The sequence below is a fragment of the Nansenia antarctica genome, assembly GCF_963989245.1.
Source record: "Nansenia antarctica genome assembly, chromosome: 18".
NCBI classification, from domain to species: domain Eukaryota; kingdom Metazoa; phylum Chordata; class Actinopteri; order Argentiniformes; family Microstomatidae; genus Nansenia; species Nansenia antarctica.
The window spans coordinates 6285596-6310119 of record NC_137691.1 but is presented as its reverse complement, the minus strand read 5'-3'; the positions used below and the strand labels follow the sequence as shown (position 1 = coordinate 6310119).

The window sequence follows — 24524 nt, the reverse complement described above, 5'->3', positions numbered from 1 at the left end:
TAGGTGTTTATTAATGCCTGTGTGATGTTATTTTTAAAATGTTGACATTTTTGAGTTAGTAATTCATAAAATACAAAGGTTCCATCTCACAAAACATAATGGAATGTAAAAACTTTGACGCTCAATATCTCTGAACTGCCCTAAACGGAGATAGAACCTTATCATTCTAAACGGAGATAGAACCTTATCATTCTAAGCTCACCATATGTGTTTTTCTACATGCATACTGGGATTACTTACTAAACTCTCTGTTTTGGGGGGTGCCAATGTCTTGCAGCAAAGGTCCACTTGCAGCACACGGCAGAGCTCATTGACCGCCTAGTGGCGGCGAAGGCCAACTACACCCTGCAGATCTACCCTGACGAGGGCCACACTCTGAGACGCAGCCACAGCGTTCAGCATCTCCACCGTGTCCTGACTCAGTACCTCCAGGACTGCATGGGCCCTCTGCCCCACCGGGAGGGACGAGACGAGAGGACGACTGAATGTTTCCACGAGGACACCTTGAGGGAATGATTACTACTCCAGAACCTTTCTTTCCATTGCTGCGTTTTTTCCTACACAATGAATTAGTAGATGACTTCTATTGCGTTTTGTTGTTGTTTGTTGAGTAAATAATTGCAATATTAGACCGAGTGTATCCTCCATATTACCAAAAGAAATAATATATATATTGAAAAGCATGTTTCAAAAGAGGATTTGAGAGATCTGTTTAATTGTAGTGCTGATGATAATATAATGTGCTAAAAGCATGGGAGTCAGAAGCAGTTTTAATGGGGGTCTGTGGGTCTTCCCCCAGAAATGTTTTAAAAGGGTAGATGGCATTTCCTGTATTCGGCTTCTGCACTAGAACAGAAATAGATTCGATGACTAATTCAGAGCCGTCTTAAATAATAACCACTCATTGTTTATTTAAACTTGAGAATGTCTTTAAGCTTGCATGCAATTGCAATTTCTGTTAAATGAATTTCGTTAATGTTGGAGAGGACAACTTTAGTCAAAGTGCCCCTATGCATTCTCCAATAAACTAATCTTCCAATAATTTCTGCTACTATGAAGAATCACCAGGGGGGCATTCCATCAACGTCTCTAAAGGAAAATATAGGCATATGTTGATAAGTATCGCAAGATCTATCGAAAATAAACCTGGATTTTCCTTTTCCTAGTGATGTTGATACCATCAAGACCATCAAGACCATCAAGACCTTTAAGACATATGAAGGCAAAAATCATTGTACCCTCTAAGCACACCTGCACAAACAGTGATTTCAAGGACAGTTTGGTAATACTTTATTATTAAAGATCTTTAAAAATATGCAGTGTACACATAGAATATTCATCTAAAATGCATCACTCAGGATAAAAATATTTGCTATATTAAATTAACAAAGGCATTCACACCAAAAGGCATTCGTTTTGGCATTACAAAAAGGTAATTTGTTAAAGATAATGAATGAGAAAAAAAAAAAAAAAGAGGAATTATTACGGATGTAAACACCAAACACCTTTAAAAGTTTAAAATCATACAAGGGTATAAGAGAGTATAAGAGAGTATAAGAGTCTAGAGAGTATAAGAGAGTATAACTTAATCCTGAGATAGCTGCTCTCACCTTTGATACTAAGTATCAATTATACTTACATTATACACACACACAAAAATACACACTCACACACTCACAAACAGAAGTTTAACATCATACACACTAGTATCGGGGGCATTGGGTGTGAAATTGCTTCGTTTCTAAAACGGTGCGTCTCCTCGTCCTATCGCAAGTGTACGGGGAGGCCGTAGACCACAGGCGCAGCTCCTATGATGTATTTGAGTTGGGTGGCCTGGCGGGATGAGTCCATGTGGTCCAGGAGAGCGGCCCCAGGGCCTGCAGACATCCAGGACTGCAGCAGGGCCGTGGTGAAGCGGTCGATGTCCCGGTCGGTAACGTCCCACAGGTTCCCCAGAACCAACGGGCTACAGGGCAGAGCAGACGGGCATACTAGAACATCCAGTTCACAGACACGCACACAGCAACTGATCACGCACTCAGTTTTTTAATTTCAGTACCTTGTATGGGCAGATTGGGCACTAAAGTAGAATTATCAGGGTTCCCACACATTATGAAACAGCACCTTTCAAGGACTTTCAAGACTCAATTCCCTTAAATTCAAGGACCCAACACGGCATAGTTTGAGACAGAACTAGAGAGGGGAATTCAAGCACTTTCAATGACCCCATGTCTATTTTCAAAAACTTTGAAGACCTTGATTTCTTTTTCTCAAATTCACACACTTTCAAGGATTTCAAGGACCAGTGGGAACCCTGCATGATGTGTGTATAGAATACTGTAAAAGGATTCCCCTTTAGATTCAATTTAATTGGCAGAGTACAGAGACAAGGAAACGCTGTGTATTCGTGCATGCGTCCCTGGGTTTAGCCTGTCTGTCGAGTCTTACCAGCCTGCCATTAGGTAGTTGAGGATGATGCCAGACCCCTCCAGCTCCCCATGCACAACCAGAGCAGCACTGCTGCAGCCAAACAGCATACAGGCGGCCCTCATCTCCTCCTGCAGGATCTTCTGTCTGTCGAGGAAGCGTGCCCCTGCTCCGTGGCCCACGTAACTACGGCAACAGAGAGCGGCACGTGAGCAACACAGGAAAGACTGGGCAACCTCTGGGCCCGGTTGTTCAAAACTTTTAATCTGGGTCAGAATGACCCCGATTCTTTTCTCTGATGCAGGATCAGATCTATCTGGCTGATTTTGAGTCGTATAGGGGAAATCAGCCAGCTCGAAAGAGTCGGGGTCATTCTGATCCAGATTAAAAGTTTTGAACACCTGGGCCCCAGTATTTAAAAAATGTCAAACGAGCTCAGAATGATAGTTCAGATGTTTCTTTTGCGATACAGGATCAGATCGAGCTGGCTGATTTCCCCAATACAACTCAAAACCTGCCACCTGATACTAGATCTGATCCGGGATTGCAAAAGAAAGAATCTGGATCATTCTGATGAACATTTTGAAATACCACACAGAGGAGCTGCAGCAGACATTTCCAAACAGAAGTAAGTTCCAGTCAACTCAATTGTGACATTTCCCTACTCACATGTAGAGATCTTTAGTAGTGACCGCTTCCTGCAGATGGTCAGTGTCGGGAGCAGCCCCACTCACACCTTGCCAAGCATACCCACTTGAGAAGGAAAAGGGAGTGAAGGAAGGAGCAAGAGATAGAGAGAGAGAGAGAGATATTAATAAGAGACAAATCCTAAACAGCAGCAGACATGCAGTACAGTATGTACTGGCACTCGGCTCACTTGGAGCAGAAGAGGTCTTTAAGTCGCTCCTCTGTGCCTGGAAGGTTGGCATCAGGGTTGAGCACGTAGAACACCTGCTTAGGGTCCACTCCTCGATTCAGGACGCACTCAGGGTCAGACTGAGGGGAGGAAAAGAGACAAGCAGTACGCCCGCGTCACTATTCAGCTTGAAACAAATGAGTCACTAGCATAAAAAAAAAAAGTCATAATTTGCTGCATGCATCTGACTGTTAGTTAACTGTTACTGATTTGTTAGTTTGCTTGTAAGCATCGCCCTCTAGATGGACGGGTTAAGCCCGACTCTCTCCCGACCAACTTGCTCATCCATGCCTGCCCGCACCCAGCTAACTGACCAGGCTAACTGACCAGGCTAACTGACCAAGCTAACTGACCAGGCTAACTGACCAGGCCCCAATGTGCCGATTCAAATAGTGCTTCATCTCACAGTTCTCAGGGCACAGTGGCCCAGTAGGGAGGACAGAGAGGGCATGCGGGTCACGGCACGGGAACTGAGGCAGGAGATGGTCTCCCACGGAAGCTTCTGGAGGTACTGCGGAGGAGGAAACATGATAGATATTACATCACAGCGCTTGCAATACGTGAACAACTAAAAAAAGCATAGTAGTACGTCACACAAACTACCACACTGTGCTTTGTTGTTCGCAGGGTATGTTGACATCGTGGTGCACATTTGAGTGACAGAGTTGCGGAGAGATGGGAAAAGTGTGTGTGTGTGCGATCCCTCATAAACACATGCATGTTTATGATGGATAACTGAGATTATGTGACCCCCCCCCCCCTCCCACCACTAACCTTGTCCAGGATGAGCACCACATGTCCCTGTGGCTCCGCCCTCTCTCGCAGCGCCGACACGGCCGCCCGCAGCAGCGCCACACACTCCTCCGCCCGCTCCGGACACAGTCCCTGGGCGAACCATCGCACGTCTCCCAGGGAGAGGAGAGGAGAGGCCGACAGCAAAGCCTGGAACACACAGGGTTAACGAGAACCGCCTGTTAGTCAACAGAGAGACCGTGTACTCGTATCAATGGACCTATCGCTAAGCCACACCCCCTTTGAAAACTCGGAAAAACAAACAACGCTTCACTGACAGTGACTGACTGACCGTGACTGAATGACATTCAATGACTTACAATGGCGGGAGTTGGCAAATTTCTGATTTCTGCCACAGCAAGTAATACTGTAGACATGTTTTTTTAAAGATGACAAGAATATTTAGTCTAGAAGCTTTTCACCATCAGATATTAGCAAGTTGTTTGTCCGAGTTTTCTGCCTGTAGTGACTTTTGCTGTGATATGATTGGACAATTTCTATTTTGGGGCGTGGCTTAGCGATAGGTCCATTAAGACTCCCTTTCCTTTCACATCCTTTTCTGAGAGGGAGGGGCACACACCTTGAGCATCTCTTCAGAGGTCTGCACTCCCCAGGCAGTGAAGGTCTTGTGGAGGTGCTTGGCCTGGGTGATGAGCTTGGGGTCAGAGGTCAGGGGCAAAAGAAGCCCCCGCCAGCAGCCCAGCAATGCCTCCATCTTCTCACACAATTTCTAAGACAGGAAAACAAGGGGGGGGGACGGACGGACAAGAGAGGGAGACAAGATTTAGGGGCAAATCAAAAACACCCACATGAGGAACAACCGTTAGACATGCATCCACTTGCTTGTTAAGCATCGCCCTCTAGATGTACGGGTTAAGCCCGACTCTCTCCCGACCAACTTGCTCATCCATGCCTGCCCGCACCCAGCAGAGTGACCGCCCGCCCCTGCCCTTACCTTAACGCGACTGTCCAGTGCCCAGCGTCCTGCCCACCACTGGGTCTTCTCCGACTCAGACCACACCACCTTCTGCTGCTTCTGGATACTGTCAAACTCCTGAAGCAGCCAGCTTAAAGGGTGCTACACAGAGACACAGACAGACAGACAGACAGTCAGTATATGTATATGTGTGTGCGCGCACGCATAGGTATCAAGCAACAATCAACGGTGTAATACACATGTAATAGACATGTGTCTGTGTGTGTGAGTCAGTGAGTGAGTGAGTGAGTGAGTGAGTGAGTGTGTGTGTGTGTGTGTGTGTGGGTGTGTGAGTTCCTCACCTGCCGCTGGGCGGTGTGGATGCAGACGGTGACAGGAGAGGAGCCCCTCTCCAGACGGGTCAGCAGGAGGGTGTCCCCAATCTCCCCTGGCTGCACCCTGGCCACCGAGAGCAGACACACCGTCACCCCTACAGAGAGAGAAGTCAGGTCACCATGCTGTAAACCACCAAAACACAACTCGCATTCACTGACAGTTTGCTCCTGGGTGTTAATAAGCTTTATTCAGGGTTCCTACAAGTTTCAACAAGTCAAATGTAGTCTTTTTAGACCTTTTTATAGACCTCTTTGAATAGAATTTTAGACCTATTCGCGACACCATATAGCTTTTTGTCATCGTCGAGGTGATGAAATTAGGGATTTCACTGAATTGGCAAATTGGCATTTTGGTTCTAGCTTCATTATGTTCTGCGTAAATAGATGTGGTCGGACTGATTTCCTTGCAGGATCTCATTCTTAAGACCTAGCACATAATTTTTAGGCACAATAACTGACATTTTTGGCCTTTCTAGGCCTTATGGATTGGTGGATTTTAGACTTAAAGGCTTTTTAAGACCAGCGCGGGAACCCTGTTTATTTATATAGCAGCTTTCTCTTTCTTCCAGCATTGTGACTGCCAATGGCCCCTGGCGCTGAGCATAGATAACTTTTTATTGCGATCACTGACGGATAGATGATTCATTACTTAGACAAATGTATTTGTCGCTTTGGATAAAGGCGTCTGCTAAATGCCCAAAACTGTAAATGTAAACATAAGGTGCATAGCCTGAAGAGATGGGTCTTGATGTAAAACCCTTGAGCTGTACTCAGGGTTCCTACACCCTCTGAAACATCAAATTCAAGCACCTTTCAAGGACTTTCAAGACTCAATTCCTTCAAATTCAAGGGCCCACCACGGCATAGTTTGATCTAGATGAGAATGTATATAATAGGAATGACCATGAACGGTTTTCAAATCTAACGGCGTTATGTTTAAAATCTAGCTAACTAATTAACCGTAGTAACTAGTATGGTTGTTTTATTCCCTTCTACATGTTACCTATATTTTTATTTTAGAGAGAGACAGAGAGAGAGAGAGAGAGAGAGAGAGAGAGAGGGGAATTCAAGCACTTTCAATGACCCATGTCGATTTTCAAAAACTTTTACGGCCTTGATTTTTTTTCTCAAATTCACAAACATTCAAGGATTTCAAGGACCCGTGGGAACCCTATGTACTGTACCTTTAGGGAGGTTGTTTATTTGTTGGATGAACTGTTGGCAGTGGTGCTGTGGGAAGGCGGAGGGGTCTGCGGTAGGAAAGGCGAAGATGTTCTCCAGCTGAGCTAGTCTCTGCTCCAGAGGGACCGTCCCGGTCCGGGCAGGGGGGTCGTCTAGACTCAGAGAACCCAGTTTGTCTGTCAGCTCGCTGGCGTTCTCCTTCAGCTTCCTACAGAAGGAACACAGCAACAAGGTCACTGGATCTTCTCTGACGGAACGACTTAAAAACAATACTACAATAAACACAAAAACAAAAGGAGGAAGAAATAGGATCAAAGAGAGATGCTCATCTCCTGATCTACCCCCTAGCCCCTTGTGTAGATCTGATAGGCTAGGTTGAATCCATTGTTTTGGAAGGCAACTTCCATGGCACTATTGATCATTGCCAGGGGGGGGGAAGGGGCTGATTTGGACTTAGGAAAGAGAATATGGGTGACTGACCTGAGGCGATTTGAGAGATGTCGGATCATGTCATGCTGGGTAGTGACACCCACGGACTGGGCATGGAGCATCGCCGTGGTGACCGGGTCCTGTTGCCCCAGCAAGAGGGCCAGCAGGGTACAGAGGCTGGGGTAGAGGCTGGGCGGGGGGAAATGCTGAAGGGCCAACCACGCAGAACGCATTAAAGACTGCACCACCTCCAGAGAAAGACCATCTATGTGGAAGGAAAGGAAAGAGAAAGAGGGAGGGGGGGGGGCTGTTACTCGCCTGTCTTGTCTATACAGATCACTCAGATTCAAACAAAATCTCTTATGTCTCAAATCTCTCAACAGAGCTCTCAGATGCACACCATGGAAGACTAAGTAAGTAAGTAACGTTTATTTATATAGCACAATTTTACAATGACAAACAGCCGCCCAAAGTGCTGGTAAAAGAAAAAAACAAGATAAAATACAGATATAAAACAGATAAAATAGATACAATCTAAAAACATGGTGCGATACAAATACAAGTGCAGAAATAAAAGTGCAAAAAGTGCAGTGTCGGGAGGCAGGCTCACCTCAGGTCAAAGGCCAGGGAGAAAAGATCTGTTTTAGCTAGTTTTTTAAAAGCCTCGACTAGTGACAGAGCAGGGCCTCAGACTCGTGACGCTCACCTGGCACGGCGTTGGAGTGAAGGGGGCCTCCGCTCCTGAGCTCAGACAAACAGTCTCTCTCTCCGTCACCACACAGGTCCCTCCGCAGGACCTCAAAACCAGTGCCTGGGCCGTCCACAGCCATGCCTGCAGAGAGACGAGGCAAAGTGGAGTCGGTTCAACAGTGACATTAGCCTCAGCGCTCAGGGATGTTACAAGACAACGACACTATGGCATCTTTCAATCCACACACACACACACACACACACACACACACACACACACACTTACTGGATGCGGCAGACTCCTCAGTCTCAGTGTCGGACGCTCTCAGCTCTTCAATACTGCTGTCCATCATAATCCCTTCCATGTCCTCATCGATTGTCCTCAACCTCTCCGGTTCCTCCCCAGTGTCTGGTCCCCCTGCTCCGGCTGCCGCAGCAGCAGCCTCCCTCCCGGCAGCCTGCTGTCTCCTGGGTCTGCCTCCTCTCCTGGCTGGGGCCGGCACCACCTCCACCACCTCCTCCTCAGAAGAGGTGGAGTGGGGGACCGCTGTGCTAACCTTGCGCCTGCCCTGCCTCTTGGGAAGGGACTTCTTCTCCGCAGGCGGCTCCGGTGCCGCTGGCTGCTTGCGGACGCGGGTCGTTCTGGTGTAGGCGGTCGGCTTTTTTGAGGCCGCCGGTTTCTTCTCTTTGAGCCCCTTCTCTTGGGGGTCGGCCTCTGCGTCACTCTCGTCACTGAATTGCACCTAGGCCAGGAGACAAAAGGTCAGAACCGTGCTGCAATACCCGTGGCAGTTTGCTAGTGATTCGAACACTCTGACTCCACCATACCAATTCATTTCAAGATGCACAAAACAGACCGACATATACAAATATGATAGTAGTACAAGTCTTTATGATCAGGCCTCTCTAAAGATCATATAAGACGCTGGATTATGAAAGCCCTAAAATAATTTGACCTCCTGGGCCCAGTTGTTAAAAAACGTTTAATCTGGATCAGAATGATGCAGATTCTTTTTTGTGATCCAGGATCAGATCAAGCTGGCTGAAATGACTCAAAATGGCTGGGGCGGCTGTGGCTCAGGAGGTAGAGCCGGCGTCTAATAGGTAGAGCCGGCGTCTAATGATCGCAAGGTTGGCAGATCGGCAGTTCGAGCCCCAGCTGGCCACATGTCGAAGTGTCCTTGGGCAAGACACTGAACCCCAAATTGCTCCAAATGAGCGGGACGGCGCCTTGCATGGTAGCATGCCGCCATTGGAGTGTGAATGGGTGAATGAGAGGCCATTGTAAAGTGCTTTGGAATAAGGCGCTATAAGTCAGTCCATTTACCATTTATCCTGGATAGCAAAAAAAAATAAGCGGGATCATTCTGATCCAGATTGAACGTTTTGAACGACTGGGCCCTGGCGTACCTTGAAGCGAGACTTGTTTGTCTTCTTGGGGGCTGCAGGGACAGGCTGGGGTTTCTCCTGAGATGGTGACGCCTCTTCATAAACCTGGAACGCCAGCTTGGGGGCCGCCTTCGCTCCTCCTCCTCCTCCTCTCGGTGCTCTGGCCCGCTGGACAGGGGTGCAGGCCACCGTGGGCACCTCCGTGCTGAAGTCAAACGAGCTGAGCTCCCTCCCTCCAGATCTGGCCTGGGAGGGTTTCACCATCACCGGTGTCATGGGGGGGGCCAGACACTTGCCACTTGCTTTGATGGAGGACAAGGAGAACGTCACTTTGTTCTTGGGGACTCTGGGCGTCTTGGCGTCTTTCGGCTTGGCGGCGGCGACGGCCGCCGGGTCTTCCTTCCTCGTCTTCCTGGCCGAGGCTGGGAGAGGCAGCGGTTTGGCCTTGATGTGGTGCGTCTCCACGTCCCCTTTGGGTGCGTTCCAAGTCCAGGCGGCAGAGAAGAGCTCCTCCGGGGAGCAGTCCCTCTGGGCCGCCAGGGCCAGACATGCGGCCAGGGCTTTGGCCGCCAGCAGGCCCGCCCTCAGGGGCCCCAGGTCCGGAGAGGGCTTGGCGGTCACGAACGCCAGGCCGGCCTCCAGGATCTTCCACGGCCCGTGGCCCTTGTCCAGCTGTAGCTCCAGCCCGGCCAGCGCCATGCGCAGGTAAACACTGCCCACCACGTCCTGCAGCAAGGCTGGTTTGGGGAAGCTGTTCGCAGGGCCGGAAACAACACCAGGGAAGAGCCTGGCCAGTCTGACGGCCAGTTTGGCGGTGATGCTCTTGCAGCGGGCCAGGGTGGCCAGGTGGAGCTTGCGGCTGGCGCGGGCTTCCGCCGGGCCCAGCTGGAGGGCCAGGTCGGCCTGCGCGGCCGCCCAGCGTACGGTGACCCGGCCCAGGCTGGGCTCGGAGCAGCAGGGGCACTGGCAGTCGGGCCTGTGGTCCAGGGAGGAGGGCCAGCGCTGGGGCCGAGCTTTGAGCGGCGGGGAGCTGGCCGGGTCCTTCCTCTCCACGGGCTCCTTAGGGAGCCACCTGGTGGTCAGGAAGCTCTTGGAGTCCTCCGCAGGGCTGGGGAGGGGGGGCTCGGGCTTCCGCGACGGACGGCCTTTCCTCGGTTTGATCTTCACTTCAACCTTCTTCTCCTGATTAGAAAAATCTAAGAGGTTAAAGAGAGCACAAAACATTGTTAGCATCGTTGGCCACGGGACTCGAAGAGTTTCCAACAGTAAGAGGCACGACTAGGGTGACGTTGACTAACCCATGCAGAGTTCCAGAAGGTTAAAGACTCTGTCCAGGTCCAGTGCACTCTCCACCCTCTCGCCCTTCATCAGCTCCAACTCGGCCTTCAGCACCAGCAGCTCCGCATATCTACACAAGGACAAAGACACTCAGAGTTTCAGAAGCCAAAAGCATGTTTTTTCCAATTCTTGTTCCAAGATTGAAAATGCAGAAAATTGTTGCTCAAAAATGTAAATAAATGTTCAGCATACTAAAAGAAAAAGAAAGATGTTTATACAACTAGTATTGCTGAGAGACACAGACACACAACCCACACCCCACACCCCACACACACATACACACACACACACACACACCCCCCCACACGCACACACACACCCACACCCACACCCACACCCACACACGTACTGGCTAAGAGTCTGCAGCTTGGTGGCCAGTTTGAGGGCCTCCAGACACAGGTGCCTGGCCTCATGTACGGCCCCGGTGCTGCTCCTCACTGCCACAATCTTCAGAGAGCAGCTCAGCAGCTCTGACATCACCAGCCACTTCAACAGCAGGTTCTCACCTGCAGGGGGGGGGGGTCAGAGGTCAACAGGACAGACTGACACACAAGACCAGGTTATCACCGGGGGGGGGGGGGGGCAGAGGGAGCAGGTCAATAGAACAGACTGACAACCAAATTAACCTCAGCACGACTTGCAGACGGACGGGCCTAAAGGAGTATCGTATAAAAGGTAGGCAAATCTTACCACTTTAAAAAATGGGGTACAAGAGTGAGGATTTCCCTTGAGCCACATTCAAGAGGTTTATAGACACGTATTCTACGTGGAGTGGGGGGGAACACCCAAACCGTGGTCAATGAAGCTTCATGAGACGACTTAGCCAGTCGATGCCGCAGTCTATGAAGTACAGTATGTGTGGTGGACAGTATGCCAGCCCAGCCCTACCTTGGTTAATGAAGCGTGTTTCAATGTTACAGTTGGCTCCGTACAAGCCTTTCCCCACCAGCGCCGCCAGCAGACTGGCGAGCCACTCCAGACTCTCAGTGAGGGCAGTGTCTGCAGTCTTCAGTCCTGGAGCACACACACACGCACACACACACGCACACGCAAACACATCAACAAAACAGCAATGCAACCAAAACACCTCATTCTCATACCTGTCATATCCCCCTTGGAACTCACAACGCAAAACATCCTAGATTTAAAGCAACAGACGGCATATGACCACTAATGACCATTTTCCAACAGAGGCCACCCTGCAAGCTAAATACAGATATGATATGATATTATATGATAGTATTATTAAAATCCCACCTGGGAATACCACCACTAGTGTGCCCTTGAGTATGGCACTTAGCCCTAAATTACTCCAGGTAGACTGTCCCTGTAATCTTTAATTATACGTTTTTTTGGTATAAAAGCGTCTGCTAAACGGTTCAGATGTAAACGTAAAGGGCCGCTTGGTGGCGTAGCACACTAAGGCGTCAGCCGTGTAATCGCAGGGTCCCCGGTTCGATTCCGACCGTCGACATATCCTGCATGTCACCCCTCTTCTCTCTCACCCATCTTTCCTGTCAATCTCTACCGTCTCTATCCCAATAAAGCATTTTTTTTATTTATTTTTTTATAAATACAAATACAATCTAGGGTGCTGCTGACCATGCTGGGTGATCTGTTGCCGCAGGTCTTGGGACAGCGTGCCCGTGTCCAGACTCAAGTAGGCACTGCTGGTCTGGAGGGTTCGGGCACGATGCAGGTACCAGCTCTTAGAGTACCTCTGCTCTCGGCCCAACTCATTCAGCACCTCACACAGGTAAGGCACCCCAAGCTCCACCTGGAGACATGAAGAGGTACAGGAGAGTTTGAGAGGAGGAGGAGGAGGAGGAGGAGAAGAAAAGGAAACGAGAGATGGTGAGGGTGAGAGAGCAATGGCTACTTGTTTGATCCCTTTGTTATTTATATTGGGTGGTACCAGCATCGGCTAGCGTTGGCCTGACCTAGTGGATAGTGAGTTGGACTGGTGATCAGAAGTTCATGAGTTCCAATCCCACCTGGGAACACCACTCTCTAGTGTGGCCTTGAGTAAGGCACTTAGCCCTAAATTACTCCAGGGAGAATGTCCCTGTAATTGGAGATAAAATATTAACTAATTTGAATAAAAGCGTCTAAATTACGCAATCTGCTACGGCCTAGTGAGCTTCCTCTGTTGTGTCTGTGCGAGTGTGTGTCACTGTCACAAGCTTGTGTGTGTGTGTGTGTGTTACCTGTCCTGTGCTGTAACAGAGCTGAGCCCTCAGCAGTTTGGCCGTCATAGAGAGAGTAGAGGGTCCCTCAGTGGTGGAGCTGACGGAGTCAGAGGCCAGACACTGCTCTGCTTCCTCCAGTTGGCTCTGAAACAGCCAATCAAAAGGTCAAGATAAAACACAACATTTAGCTTACGTGATGTAGCTGAATAGGGTTTCACCCGTTTGTTTAGGCCTCGTCTACACTTGACATTTAAAACCAGACTTCTGATATACAAACATGACGATCAGATCACAACATGTGTCCTCACCTGGTATTACAAACACAAAAAATGGTGGTCAGCCGGATGCCAAAACACAATCGGGCCACAATGTCAACACAATGCGACTTTTGTGCATCCTCTAGACCTGTACACAGGGTTCCCACACCTTCTGAAACATCAAATTCAAGCACCTTTCAAGGACTTTCAAGACTCAATTTCCTCAAATTCAAGGACCCAACACGGCATAGTTTGAGACAGACCTAGATGAGAATTGATATAATAGGAACTATCCGCTCAGACAACAATTAAAAAGAGAGGCTTGAATGTAGAGGCTTGAACACTAGATGGTCTCTTGCCTTCTCTACCCCAGCACAGCAAAACAATATATTGTGAAATATGTGTAAAGTTGTTGTTTTTTGAGAGAGAGAGAGAGAAGAATTCAAGCACTTTCAATGACCCATGTCTATTTTCAAAAACCTTTAAGGCCTTGATTTTTTTTTCTATGAAATTCACAAACTTTCAAGGATTTCAAGGACCCGTGGGAGCCCTGTGTACAGTTATCATAAAGTAGTATGTGATCATCCTGTTCGGATGACAAAAGGATTGGATTGAAGTGTCAAGTGTAGATGCGGCCTTAGATGTCATGCGTCTGTGAAGCTTATGTGAAGCCTCAACCCTATCAGCAGGTGAGTTACCTGTGCTGGTCCAGGGGCACCCAGGTCGAGAAGCAGTCTGGCAGAGTGGCACAGGGAGGTGGCACAGCCTTGGGCATCGCCAAGGCAACGGGAGAGGCCGATGGCCAGCTGGTAACTCTCAAGAGCCTGCAGAGGCTAGGATGAGGAGAGGTGAAGTGAAGAGTTGACATGATGCAGTCTAGTAACGAACGCACATTGGATCTATATCCTTTAAAAATATGCTGAAGACTTTTATGTTCTGTTCGGCTTTTAATTGAGTGTATTTTTTAAAGAGTTAAGCAAGGCTTTTTTAACCGATTGATTTGTTTTTTATGAATCGTTTTAAAGCTGAACTTTTTTTCACGTTTTAATTATGTTAGCTCATGTTTTTTGTAAAGCATTACGAGTCTAGATTAATTTGTATGATTATGTGGTATACAAATAAATGAGCCTTTGTCTTCATAACCCCTACCCGTCAAAAGGCAAGATGGAGCCATAAACCCGTCTGCTCAAAACTATCAGATCCCTTTCAGATCTGAATGTGCCAAAGGGCAGTTGAAGACTAACACTAACTGATAAGTCTCTTACCTTGCCCATGAGTTTGTAGAGAGCAGCGGTGAGGGCGATGGAGGAACAGGTCTGTTTGGGGTTCCTGACTGAAGGCAGATCTTTACGCTTCTGCAGCAGAGAGGACCACTCTCTCAGCGCCCTGTCCAGAGGCTGGCTCCGCTCTGAGGAGACAGACAGACAAACACCCAGGTCAACCCAGGTCAACCCAGGTCAACCCAGGTCAACCCAGGTCAACCCAGGTCTGGTGGATTCTAACCGGGGAGGCGGCGATGAGGTGATTATTTGAATCTTCAGGGTCGAGTATTTCAAATTTTTCTAATCTGGAGAATCAGAATGATCCGGATTCTTTTTTGCTAACCAAGATCAGATCAAGCTGGCTGATTTCCCCCCCCCCCTGTACTACTCAAAATCGGCCAGATAGATCTGATCCTGGATAGCAAAAACTTGCTTTGTCCAGATCTAGATTAAACGTTTTGAAATACGATGGTCTACCAGGACCAGGGCTGGCCACCCCTGTAAACAACAGGCTGACAGACATCCTAACTGAGGTCTGACACACACAAGGCTGATGCTGTTACAGGATTCCTCCCCATCTTCCGCCAGAGACTAGACCCATCTCTTCAGGCTACACCTTAACTGTCCCCCCGGAGAGATCTACTACCCGCCCTTACTGTCCCTCCTGAGACATCTACTACCCCCCACCATACTGTTTCTCCTGAGACATCTACTACCCCCCACCATACTGTTTCTCCTGAGACATCTACTACCCCCCACCATACTGTTTCTCCTGAGACATCTACTACCCCCCACCATACTGTCCCTCCTGAGACATCTACTACCCCCCACCATACTGTTTCTCCTGAGACATCTACTACCCCCCACCATACTGTTTCTCCTGAGACATCTACTACCCCCCACCATACTGTTTCTCCTGAGACATCTACTACCCGCCCCCATACTGATCTCCTGAGACATCTACTACCCGCCCCCATACTGTTTCTCCTGAGACATCTACTACCCCCCACCATACTGTTTCTCCTGAGACATCTACTACCCGCCCCCATACTGTTTCTCCTATGTCCCCCCAAAAAATCACTTCTTCTAGCCGACTGCCAATGGCTCCAGGCCTGAACATAGATTACTTGTTCCTGCTATGACTGGTGGATAGATGACTCACATAGACAGTCGAATGTATTTGTTGTAAGTCGCTTTGGAATAAGACGTCTGCTAAATGCCAAAGATGTAAATGTAATTCTTTACTGCTCTCTGCCGCCAAGTCGAAGCCGAGCCCCTCGTACACCAGGTGACTGTCCTGCTGCTTCTGCTTGTCCTCGTAGTCCAGGTCGTTGCTGCTCACAGGAACGGCGTCGCCCCCGGCCCGCTCACTCACATCCTGCAACTTCTTCTCTGTCTCGATGGCCTAGAAAAGGGCCAGGAAGAAATCCCAACGGTCAGTTTTAAGGCTTAAATTTCCATAAAGACACATAAAGAAGGAAAAGGGGAAAATGTTCAACTCCTGATACTCAAACTAGGGAGCACCGACCTCCTGTAGGGTCTTCTCCAGGGTGCAGATGTAGAGCCACAAAGAGGCGTGGGCCTTGTCATCCTTGAGCCTATCAGCATTCTTACTGGTCTCTTGCTCCTCCTCCAGCAAGCGCAGGGCCTCTTGGGTAAAATCAACTGCCGAGCTGCACAGTTGCAAAGAATTATTATTATTTTTTTATTTTTTTATATAAAAAGAAGGCACTTACGTGGGCCATGTTTGTGTGTTCTGTAAATCGTTCACTCTACAGTTCAAGGTAAATCCTACCAGTCTGTCTGTTCGCTGAAGTCCTGGAAACACACCACCTGGGCCATCTCACACAGGTAGACAGCACGCAGGTGTGTGTGGGAGCTGCTCTCGTGGCAGATGTCCAGCAGGTCACAGAGTGTGTTGTAGCGCTCCTCGGTGGTGTCTCCTGACACCTCCTTGTAGACGCGTAGCTCCTCCTCGAGGAGACAGAGCATCACGCCCTCGTCTGGGACGTTACACCCAAAACCGTCGCGCAGAGTCCTGATTCAGAATGGCTTTTATTACATCTCAATCTACAAGTACACAAGAGTAAAATTCTTCTGGCTTTGGTTCCTCAACATTGGCATTCAGATACAAATGTCAACGTTAAGTAACAAAAACGAAAGAATGTTCAACAACATGACAGGGGAGGGTTACTCCAATCAGTCGCTCTGTATGCGTAACATTAAATGGTAAATGGACTGCACTTATATAGCGCCTTTATCCAAAGCGCTTTACAACGGCCTCTCATTCACCCATTCACACACGCATTCACACACCAATGGCGGTAAGCTACCATGCAAGGTGCCGGCCCGCTCACTGGGAGCAATTTGGGGTTCAGTGACTTGCCCAAGGACACTTCGACATGTGGCCAGTCGGGGCTCGAACCGCCGATCTGCCAACCTACCTCCTGCGCCACAGCCGCTCCAGTAAAAATATAACCTTTACTGGAGGAGGAATTTAGAAGTACTGGAGGGATGATGAAGTATTTAACCACAGGGCAAGTTACAACCACAAACAGTTCAAGTCATTAATAGAAACTCAAGAGAAGAATAAAGGAGACAAGATGAAAAATGTACCTCCTTGACATCACACAGACACTTAACAACAACAGAAGCCTTGTGAACAGTGGATCCCTACTAGTAACCAATACCTGAGGCATGTGTCCTCCTGACCGGCCTGAACGGCATCCACCTTGATTTTGACCCACAGAGAGACGGGCTCCGTCATGTGACCCGTGACCCGGTCACCCAGGGCCTGCAGCCACAGGATGACCCAGTCCAAGGCACGCTCCAGCTGACCGCTCCGGCGAGAGCTCTGCACCGCCCACCTGAAGGCCCAGCTCAACTGGAGAAAGACACACCAAATGTGTTGATGAACAATATCTGAATGGAGGGGCGCCTCTCTCTGATATGCTCTCTCTCTCCCTGTCAATCTCTACTGTCTATCCCATTAAAGCAGAAATGCCCAAAAAACATATTAAAAAAAACAAACAATACAACAAAAAAACAACAACATCCGATTGAATTCATGTACAGTAGCTCTTTCCCAAAGTATCAATGACTTTCACATCGAAACCTATCCACCCACGGAAATCCACTCAAATCTACTAACAAATTAACATGTTTAGAGACGCCTAAGCAGTGTAGTAGCTCACTAAGGTGCATGCAGCGTAATCGCAGGGTCCCTGGTTCGATTCTGGCCATCGACCTATCCTGCATGTCATCCCTCCTCTCTCCAACCCATCTTTCCTGTCAATCTCTATCCCAATAAAGCAGAAATGCCCTAAAAACAAATATATATATATTTAAAAATGAAGATAATCTACTAACAAATGAACATGTTTAAAGGGGTAGGTATTACCTCATTAGACAGAGAGGCAGGGCAGTTCTTCCGTAGGTCCTGGCACAGGATCTCCAACAGAGTGAAGGCCTGGTCGTACAGCCGGCGGTTGTAAAGAGTACATGCCAGCCTATTCACTGTTGTGACTATAGAGAGGACGGCAGACACACACACACAGACACATCAGCCATCTGGTATTAACATGCTGGGGCTGAACCAGATTAAATGAGATGCCACAATCGGTCAGTTACCTGCTTGGACGAGCATGTCGTCACTGGGCAGTTTGCGGACTTCAGTCATCATCCGGCCTGCTGTGGCATTGCAATACAGCAGTACTCTGTCTAGTGTCTCCCTCTTCTCCAGCTGAAACAAAACAACAGCATTTTCATTCAAATTAGCAATTTGAGCTCAAATAAATGTGACTGCTGACTTAACAATTACCAACAACTTTATAAACTAGGGCCATGATCCAATGGCCTGAACTGAAGTAGAATTCCAAAGAGGATAAAAACTCATTTGGGTGAGAGCTGGGAGCCTTCTTACCTTCGAAGCAAACAGGCTCTCATAGGCAAACACCAAGACCCGGGACATGCTGAAACACAGCATCTTCTGAATTTGGCTCTCGGGCCAAAATCCTTTTAAATCCTGTTAAAGAGCGACATACACACCCACCCGACATGTTTCTGTGAGAACATTGGAAATTCTTCCACTACAGCATTTTATCATGATACAATCAGGGGTGCAAATTGGGGATGGCCCAAAAAGGTGACACTTTTTTATTTTTGCCTGAAAACGAAGAAAATGTATCAATGGTCTAACCGTGTAAGTAGCGGCAGCCCTGACCATAACACCCTCATAATTACTTGGAAAACAGTTTACTCTGACTGTTATCCACGCTGTCTGGAATTGTACCTAGCTGCCTGAAGCTAAAAGTTATTTCAACAGCAGCAGAGTTTAGCAGACAGGAAGATTAGTCAGCTCACGCATCATGTGACTTGGATGAGACTTAGACGTAAAAACGGCTAATTTAGCAGAAAGGTGACAAGTCTGCACGCCTGACAATGATAAATGTCACCAACCTTCTGTGATCTCTTCTGTACTAGTAATGGATGGTACTCCCGCAGAAAGGAGAACAAGGCGAGCAGGCCTGCTCCACTCAGACCCTTGCTCTCGCCTGCCTCCACTGCCCACACCACCATCTCGCATCCCTCCAGGACAGCATGGGCCACCGGGTCCTCTAAGGCAGCAGGGAGAGACCTGAGGTCCCATGCACAGTCTGTGAATGCCAGCCGACAATCCTCTCCTGAGCTCAGGGAGCGATGTACGTCTACTGCCTGCCTGCCCAACACCAGAGCGTGCCTGAGCCAGTAATACTTAGTACACTCCTTGACCCTACCCATAACACCGTCCATCAGTCCTGAGGCCAGACCCCAGCAGCCTGCCTTACAGAGGAGCTTGGAGTTCATCAGCACCACCTCACAGAGCGTAGAGAGGCAGGGTTGCTCCGAGAGGTCCCTGTCCCCTTCCCCGCCTTGTCCCCCAGTCCAATGGGCCAGGAGGTGACTGTGTGTCTCCTGTAGGAGGAAGGAAGCGTCCTCCTCCGTCAGAGTCCCACAGCTCTTCTCGTACTGGGCCAGGGCGCGATTTGTGTACATGGGTACTTCGGAGCTCGAGAGAGGAAGTGGACTCCCCCTGTCAAGCAGCAGCAGGAAGCCCAGGGACTGCATCTGGCAACGGAGCTTGTCCCTAGGGTTTAGGGGGGTGTTGTCTTGGACTCCTGACAGTCCATTCCACAGCACGGTAAAGCAGTTCTGCACCACAACACGGAAGTCCCCGGTCTATGAAGACACAGTCAACAACACAACAGATTGAGCAGGTGTACACAGTAAAAACTCGATGCATTATACTATCATACATTTAAAAAGCAAGTACTTCTGCTCCTTTTACCTGTGGAGCTGGAGCAATCCTTTGGTAGAGCAGGGTTCCCAGGTGGCTAAACGGACGGTGCACTCCCAGAGAGCTCAGTTTACTCAGTATGTGGAAGATGATTTTCTCCATGTACAGAGGACTGCTCTGAGCCTCAAACTCCCCGGAAAGGTCATACCCGGAGAGGGCAAACTCCACCAGCTGGATCAGACGTGTGACGTGGTCACTGTCCGGGGGTCCCACTCCCAGTTGATGGTGACAGGCTCGGATAACCCGGTCACAAAACCTTTGAACGTGTCGCCCAGGTCCAGCCCTCACGAAATTCTGTAATGAAAATACAGTTACGGTGTAGTAGCCTACATGGCAAGGCCGACTACATGAATATCTAAAGCCAAAACATAAACGAATCTAGAAACGTTAGCGATAGTTTTGAATGATACATACATTGTCCTACAAAGGAGTAACCTTAGCTAAATAACATATTTAATGTTTAAATAATAATAACATCACTCACCTCCAACTCTTCATGTAGCAGACTGGTCTCCTTTGGACCAGCTGTCCGCTTGATGTAGTCCTCAACTGACAAGACCTTCATCTTCATCTCTGTGGTTAAAACATAATTATGAGATATCTCGTGTTATTTAGAGAAATTGTGTCATCTTGATCTTGCTAGTTTATCTCGGCTAAGGATTGGAGTTAGCACGCTAAGCACGATTTACCATACCATGTGTTAATCTCTTAGGATCTTAACCTCTGTGTTGGCAATTTAGCAGAATGAATATTTGGGTCATTATCATTACGGCAGTAATATCACTCAACTAGCTCAAAGTATTGCATAAATATTTGACCAGTTTTGGATCATAACAATCATAACATAACGGTACATGTGGGAAAACTAGGGTTAGGGTTAGGTGCTAGGGTGCTACGGTTAGGGTTAGGGTTAGGTGCTAGGGTTAAGGTTAGGGTTAGGGTTAGGGTTAGGTTTAGGTGCTAGGGTTAAGGTTAGGGTTAGGGTTAGGGTTAGAGGTAGGGTTAGGGTTAGGGTCAGGTTTAGGTGCTAGGGTTAAGGTTAGGGTTAGGGTTAGGTGCTAGGGTGCTAGGGTTAGGTGCTAGGGTTAGGTTTAGGTGCTAGGGTTAAGGTTAGGGTTAGGGTTAGGTGCAAGGGTGCTAGGGTTAGGTGCTAGGGTGCTAGGGTTAAGGTTAGGGTTAGGTGCTAGGGTTAGGGTTAGGGTTAGGTTTAGGTGCTAGGGTTAAGGTTAGGGTTAGGGTTAGGTGCTAGGGTGCTAGGGTTAAGGTTAGGGTTAGGGTTAGGTGCTAGGGTGCTAGGGTTAAGGTTAGGGTTAGGGTTAGGCATGCCAGCATGTACCAAATCGACATAGCACCTAACCCTAACCCTAGTTTTCCCACATGTACCGTATTCCCACATGGTTACCGTAACACATACATGACATTTTAGCAGGACAAAACGGGATTTATGCATCATATTATTCTGAATAAAACAGTGTTAAACACACTATCCCTACATCACAAATGTACATTATGATAAGTAAAGTAAACTAGCTTAGCTGTTATTGGAAACGAAGCAGCTAGTATCCAGTTGTGGGAGTTGTACTACGTAGTTCTCACTACTGTGGCTGATGTGATGTGATGTGGGTCATGTGACTAGCCAACTCGGTAACATTAGCGTAGCGTGAAATTAGCGTGAAATTAGCATGGAATTAGCATGGAATTAGCATGCTAGCAGGTGTTTTAAGCCTATGTTTGCGATGATATTAAAACATATATAAAGTATGGACTTCAAACCCACCATGATCATCCAACTTTTCACCCTCTGGTTCCATTTCGTTTTCAATCACTACGAAAGCAAAACGTTGTTCCAGTGGCGTCTGTAGTAAATGTGGAACTGTCGTTTTCGTTCAAATGTTTTTACCGTTAGGCGATCAGTGTTGCCATATGGGATTGACAATTTCCAGCCTAACTAACCACAGTCTAAAAAAACAGCTAAATCCACCCAAAACCAGCCCAAAAAACCTAGATTGTCAGAAAACCGCTAATTACTATTGGGCAAGGTGCTCCCTAAACTGTATGTCTGTTGTTGTTGCCAATGATGTTTGTAAAATAAAATAAAATAAAATAAAAACCTGCACATTGTATGTAGCTTCTACTAGGGTTGTGTGTTTTAACTTCACGCATTATGATTTTGTAACTTTCTTTCAGGCACTGATATTTTGATGCTGCCTAAATGCTATTTATCCAGCCAGCCCAACCGCCCAAATTGTTTTTTTCCGGCCCAGTGTGATCAAAAGTAGCACATTCGGCGGTAACACGCCCCATCTGGCAACCCCGTAGGCGATATATATACCTGTTTCAATGCGCGCGCTTTGATTGTGATGTACAGGTGCAACTCAAAAAATTAGAATATCGTGCAAACGTTCATTCATTTCAGTAATTCAACTTAAAGGGTTAAACTTAAATATGATATAGACTCATTGCATTGTACATATGCATGATTATACTTTTCAGAGGGCTGACATTTCTGTATTTAAAATCCTTTTCTTATTGATTTCATGTAATATGAACAATTTCTGAGATATTTAATTTGGAGTTTTCATAAGCTGTAAGCCATAATCATCAAATTTATAACAAATAAAGGCTTTAAATATCTCGCTTTGCATGTAATGAGTCTATATAATATCGAAGTTTAACCCTTTAAGTTGAATTACTGAAATAAATGAACTTTTGCACGATATTCTAATTTTTTGAGTTGCACCTGTAGATCAGGGGTTGGCAACCCAAGCCACGGCAACCCAATGCAGAAGGTAGAGCAGGCGTCTAATGATCGCAAGGTCGGCAAATTGGCGGTTCGAACCCCGGCTGGCTACATGTCGAGGTGTCCTTGGGCAAGACACTGAGCCCAAAATTGCTCCCAATGAGCTTGCCGCCATTGGTGTGTGAATGAGAGGCCACTGGGGAAGCGCTTTGGAATAAGGCTTCTTATTTCCCCTTAGTGTTTTGTTGACTGTGTGGTTTAGAGCTGCAAAATGAGTGATAAGCAAGACATATGTTTGTCATTGAAGTGAAGAATTGGTGTGAGATAAAATACACCAGTTTCAGGTTTTGGTCATTGTGTTTGAGGTTGCGATGATAGTGTTAAAGCGATAGACTAGAGGAAAAACTGTAACACAAGTCTATTTTACTTTCTGTGAGATATCGCCTCCTAGTGGCCTGATTCCATCATTGCCTTTTGTAGCAGGTGCATTGTGCTGCTGAGAGAAATGACACCATCCATCATCAAATCCTGCTTCAACCAATAACCATTACACACAGTGCAAATAATACGACACAGGGAAACATACTTTTAAAGATGGTTTATTTTTCCATAATCAAAAAATTACATTACATATACATATAAAACATTTAGAAACATTAAGCTATGGAATAAGCATTCAATGGTTCAATTAAGAGGCAATCATCAGACATCATTCCCCATATGGCTCCTTCACGAGGTTTGAGGTTACTGCAGTACAGATACGTACACTTCTCACAGAAAATATCTCTCTCTAACCATCCCTCTCTCTCTCTCCCTCTCTCTCTCCCTCCCTCCCTCCCTCCCTCCCCCCCCCCCTCTCTCTCTCTCTCTCTCTCTCTCTCCCTACCTCCCTCCTCCTCCTGCTGCTGCTGTTACCTGGCCCATTAAATGAATTGTGGAACACAAGGCGACTCTTGTACTCATCAGAAAAGACACAGTCAGACACACTGGACACTTATTACAGTCATCTAGCCACTATTATGGGTGAGAAGAAGGGGGGTGGACACTGCTGGCGCCAGGGGCCAGAGACCAATGAGACTGAGCCTTCAGAACCAAACACAGCACCCAGCTCCATGGAGCGCCATGCCTGGTTCATGAAGCTGGAGCCTGGGGGGGGGCAGAGAGTGCACTTGGTCTGGTCTGGTTGGGTTAAAGTTAAATGTGCTCATTGTAATGCTTTGAATGGAATGAGGAATCAGGTATTCTTCCTTCCTCATTCCATGCTTTTTTTGCATTTGCATACTGCATTTCATTGTCTGGTACTTGTACTCTGCAATGACAATAAAGTTAAATCTAATCTAATCTAATTCCAATGATCCAGGTGTTCTCCGCCTCCACCAGCCTCCATTGGTATAACACACCGCCTGAGACAAATACACGATGGAGCTCGATGTGTTAAGCTTTTGTCATATCCATTAGTGAGTTTGTATCAGGATAGTTTACTTCCTGAAGCACAGTGTTTGCTTATCTGGGTACAGTAGCACAGCAGGGAGGATAGGTACACTGTTTACACTTCAGCAGTGTTTGACCTCTGACCTCTGTGGCTTGGGGGGTCACAATTACTCTGACTGCACTACACTGGACGAGGTCATAAAATGTCTTTGTGCACGAGCACACGCACACACACACACGCACGCACACACATAGACATACACACACACACACACACACGCACGCACACACATAGACACACACACACACACACACACACGCACACACACACATAGACATACACACACACACACACGCACACACATAGACACACACACACACACACGCACGCACACACATAGACACACACACACACACACACACACGCAGTACAGTCGGGGCAGCAGATGCTGCACATACATATAGAAATACAGACAAATCGATTCAAACAATCACATAAAACAAAATGACGTGTCATTTCAAAGATTGCTTTGCTTAATTATTCAAGTCTTTTTTGAGACATCTGCTAACAGCGTTTGAATGTTAGTCATTTGGTTTCTTACAGTGTCTGTGTCTTGTTATTACATGTTTTGGATGGTGAGGTGGTTTTCTATTGTAAGAGTTTGGATATGTTCTGGTTTTTGACTGTTTCTATTTTCTGTTGCCTGAATCGCCTTCTGGAGTCCGTTCCATCTTCATGAAAAATTATATTGTTTATGATGTATTTGTTTTTACTGATTCTCAAAACCATCATTACTGTCGTCTGGGCCAAAAGAGGCACAATAATGTTGAAGTTG

General features: G+C 47.4%; 1 protein-coding gene across 1 annotated transcript; it reads right to left on the bottom strand.

Moving 5' to 3' along the window:
- Positions 1–1764: 1764 nt before the first annotated feature.
- Positions 1765–20088, bottom strand: LOC308173518 (separin-like; the record flags this gene model as incomplete). The annotated part of the gene is made up of 31 exons (XM_080548546.1): positions 1765–1966; positions 2449–2613; positions 3097–3180; positions 3305–3423; positions 3750–3854; positions 4118–4285; positions 4716–4865; positions 5091–5213; positions 5414–5541; positions 6631–6836; positions 7109–7322; positions 7764–7889; positions 8034–8490; positions 9158–10332; positions 10435–10544; positions 10824–10980; positions 11363–11488; positions 12077–12251; positions 12682–12807; positions 13619–13753; positions 14186–14328; positions 15428–15587; positions 15711–15855; positions 15978–16220; positions 16873–17066; positions 17583–17707; positions 17813–17924; positions 18105–18206; positions 18641–19399; positions 19509–19811; positions 20002–20088. The coding sequence occupies 31 exons, from the start codon at positions 20086–20088 to the stop codon at positions 1765–1767; spliced, it is 6624 nt and encodes a 2207-aa protein (XP_080404672.1).
- Between the last annotated feature and the right edge of the window lie 4436 nt (positions 20089–24524).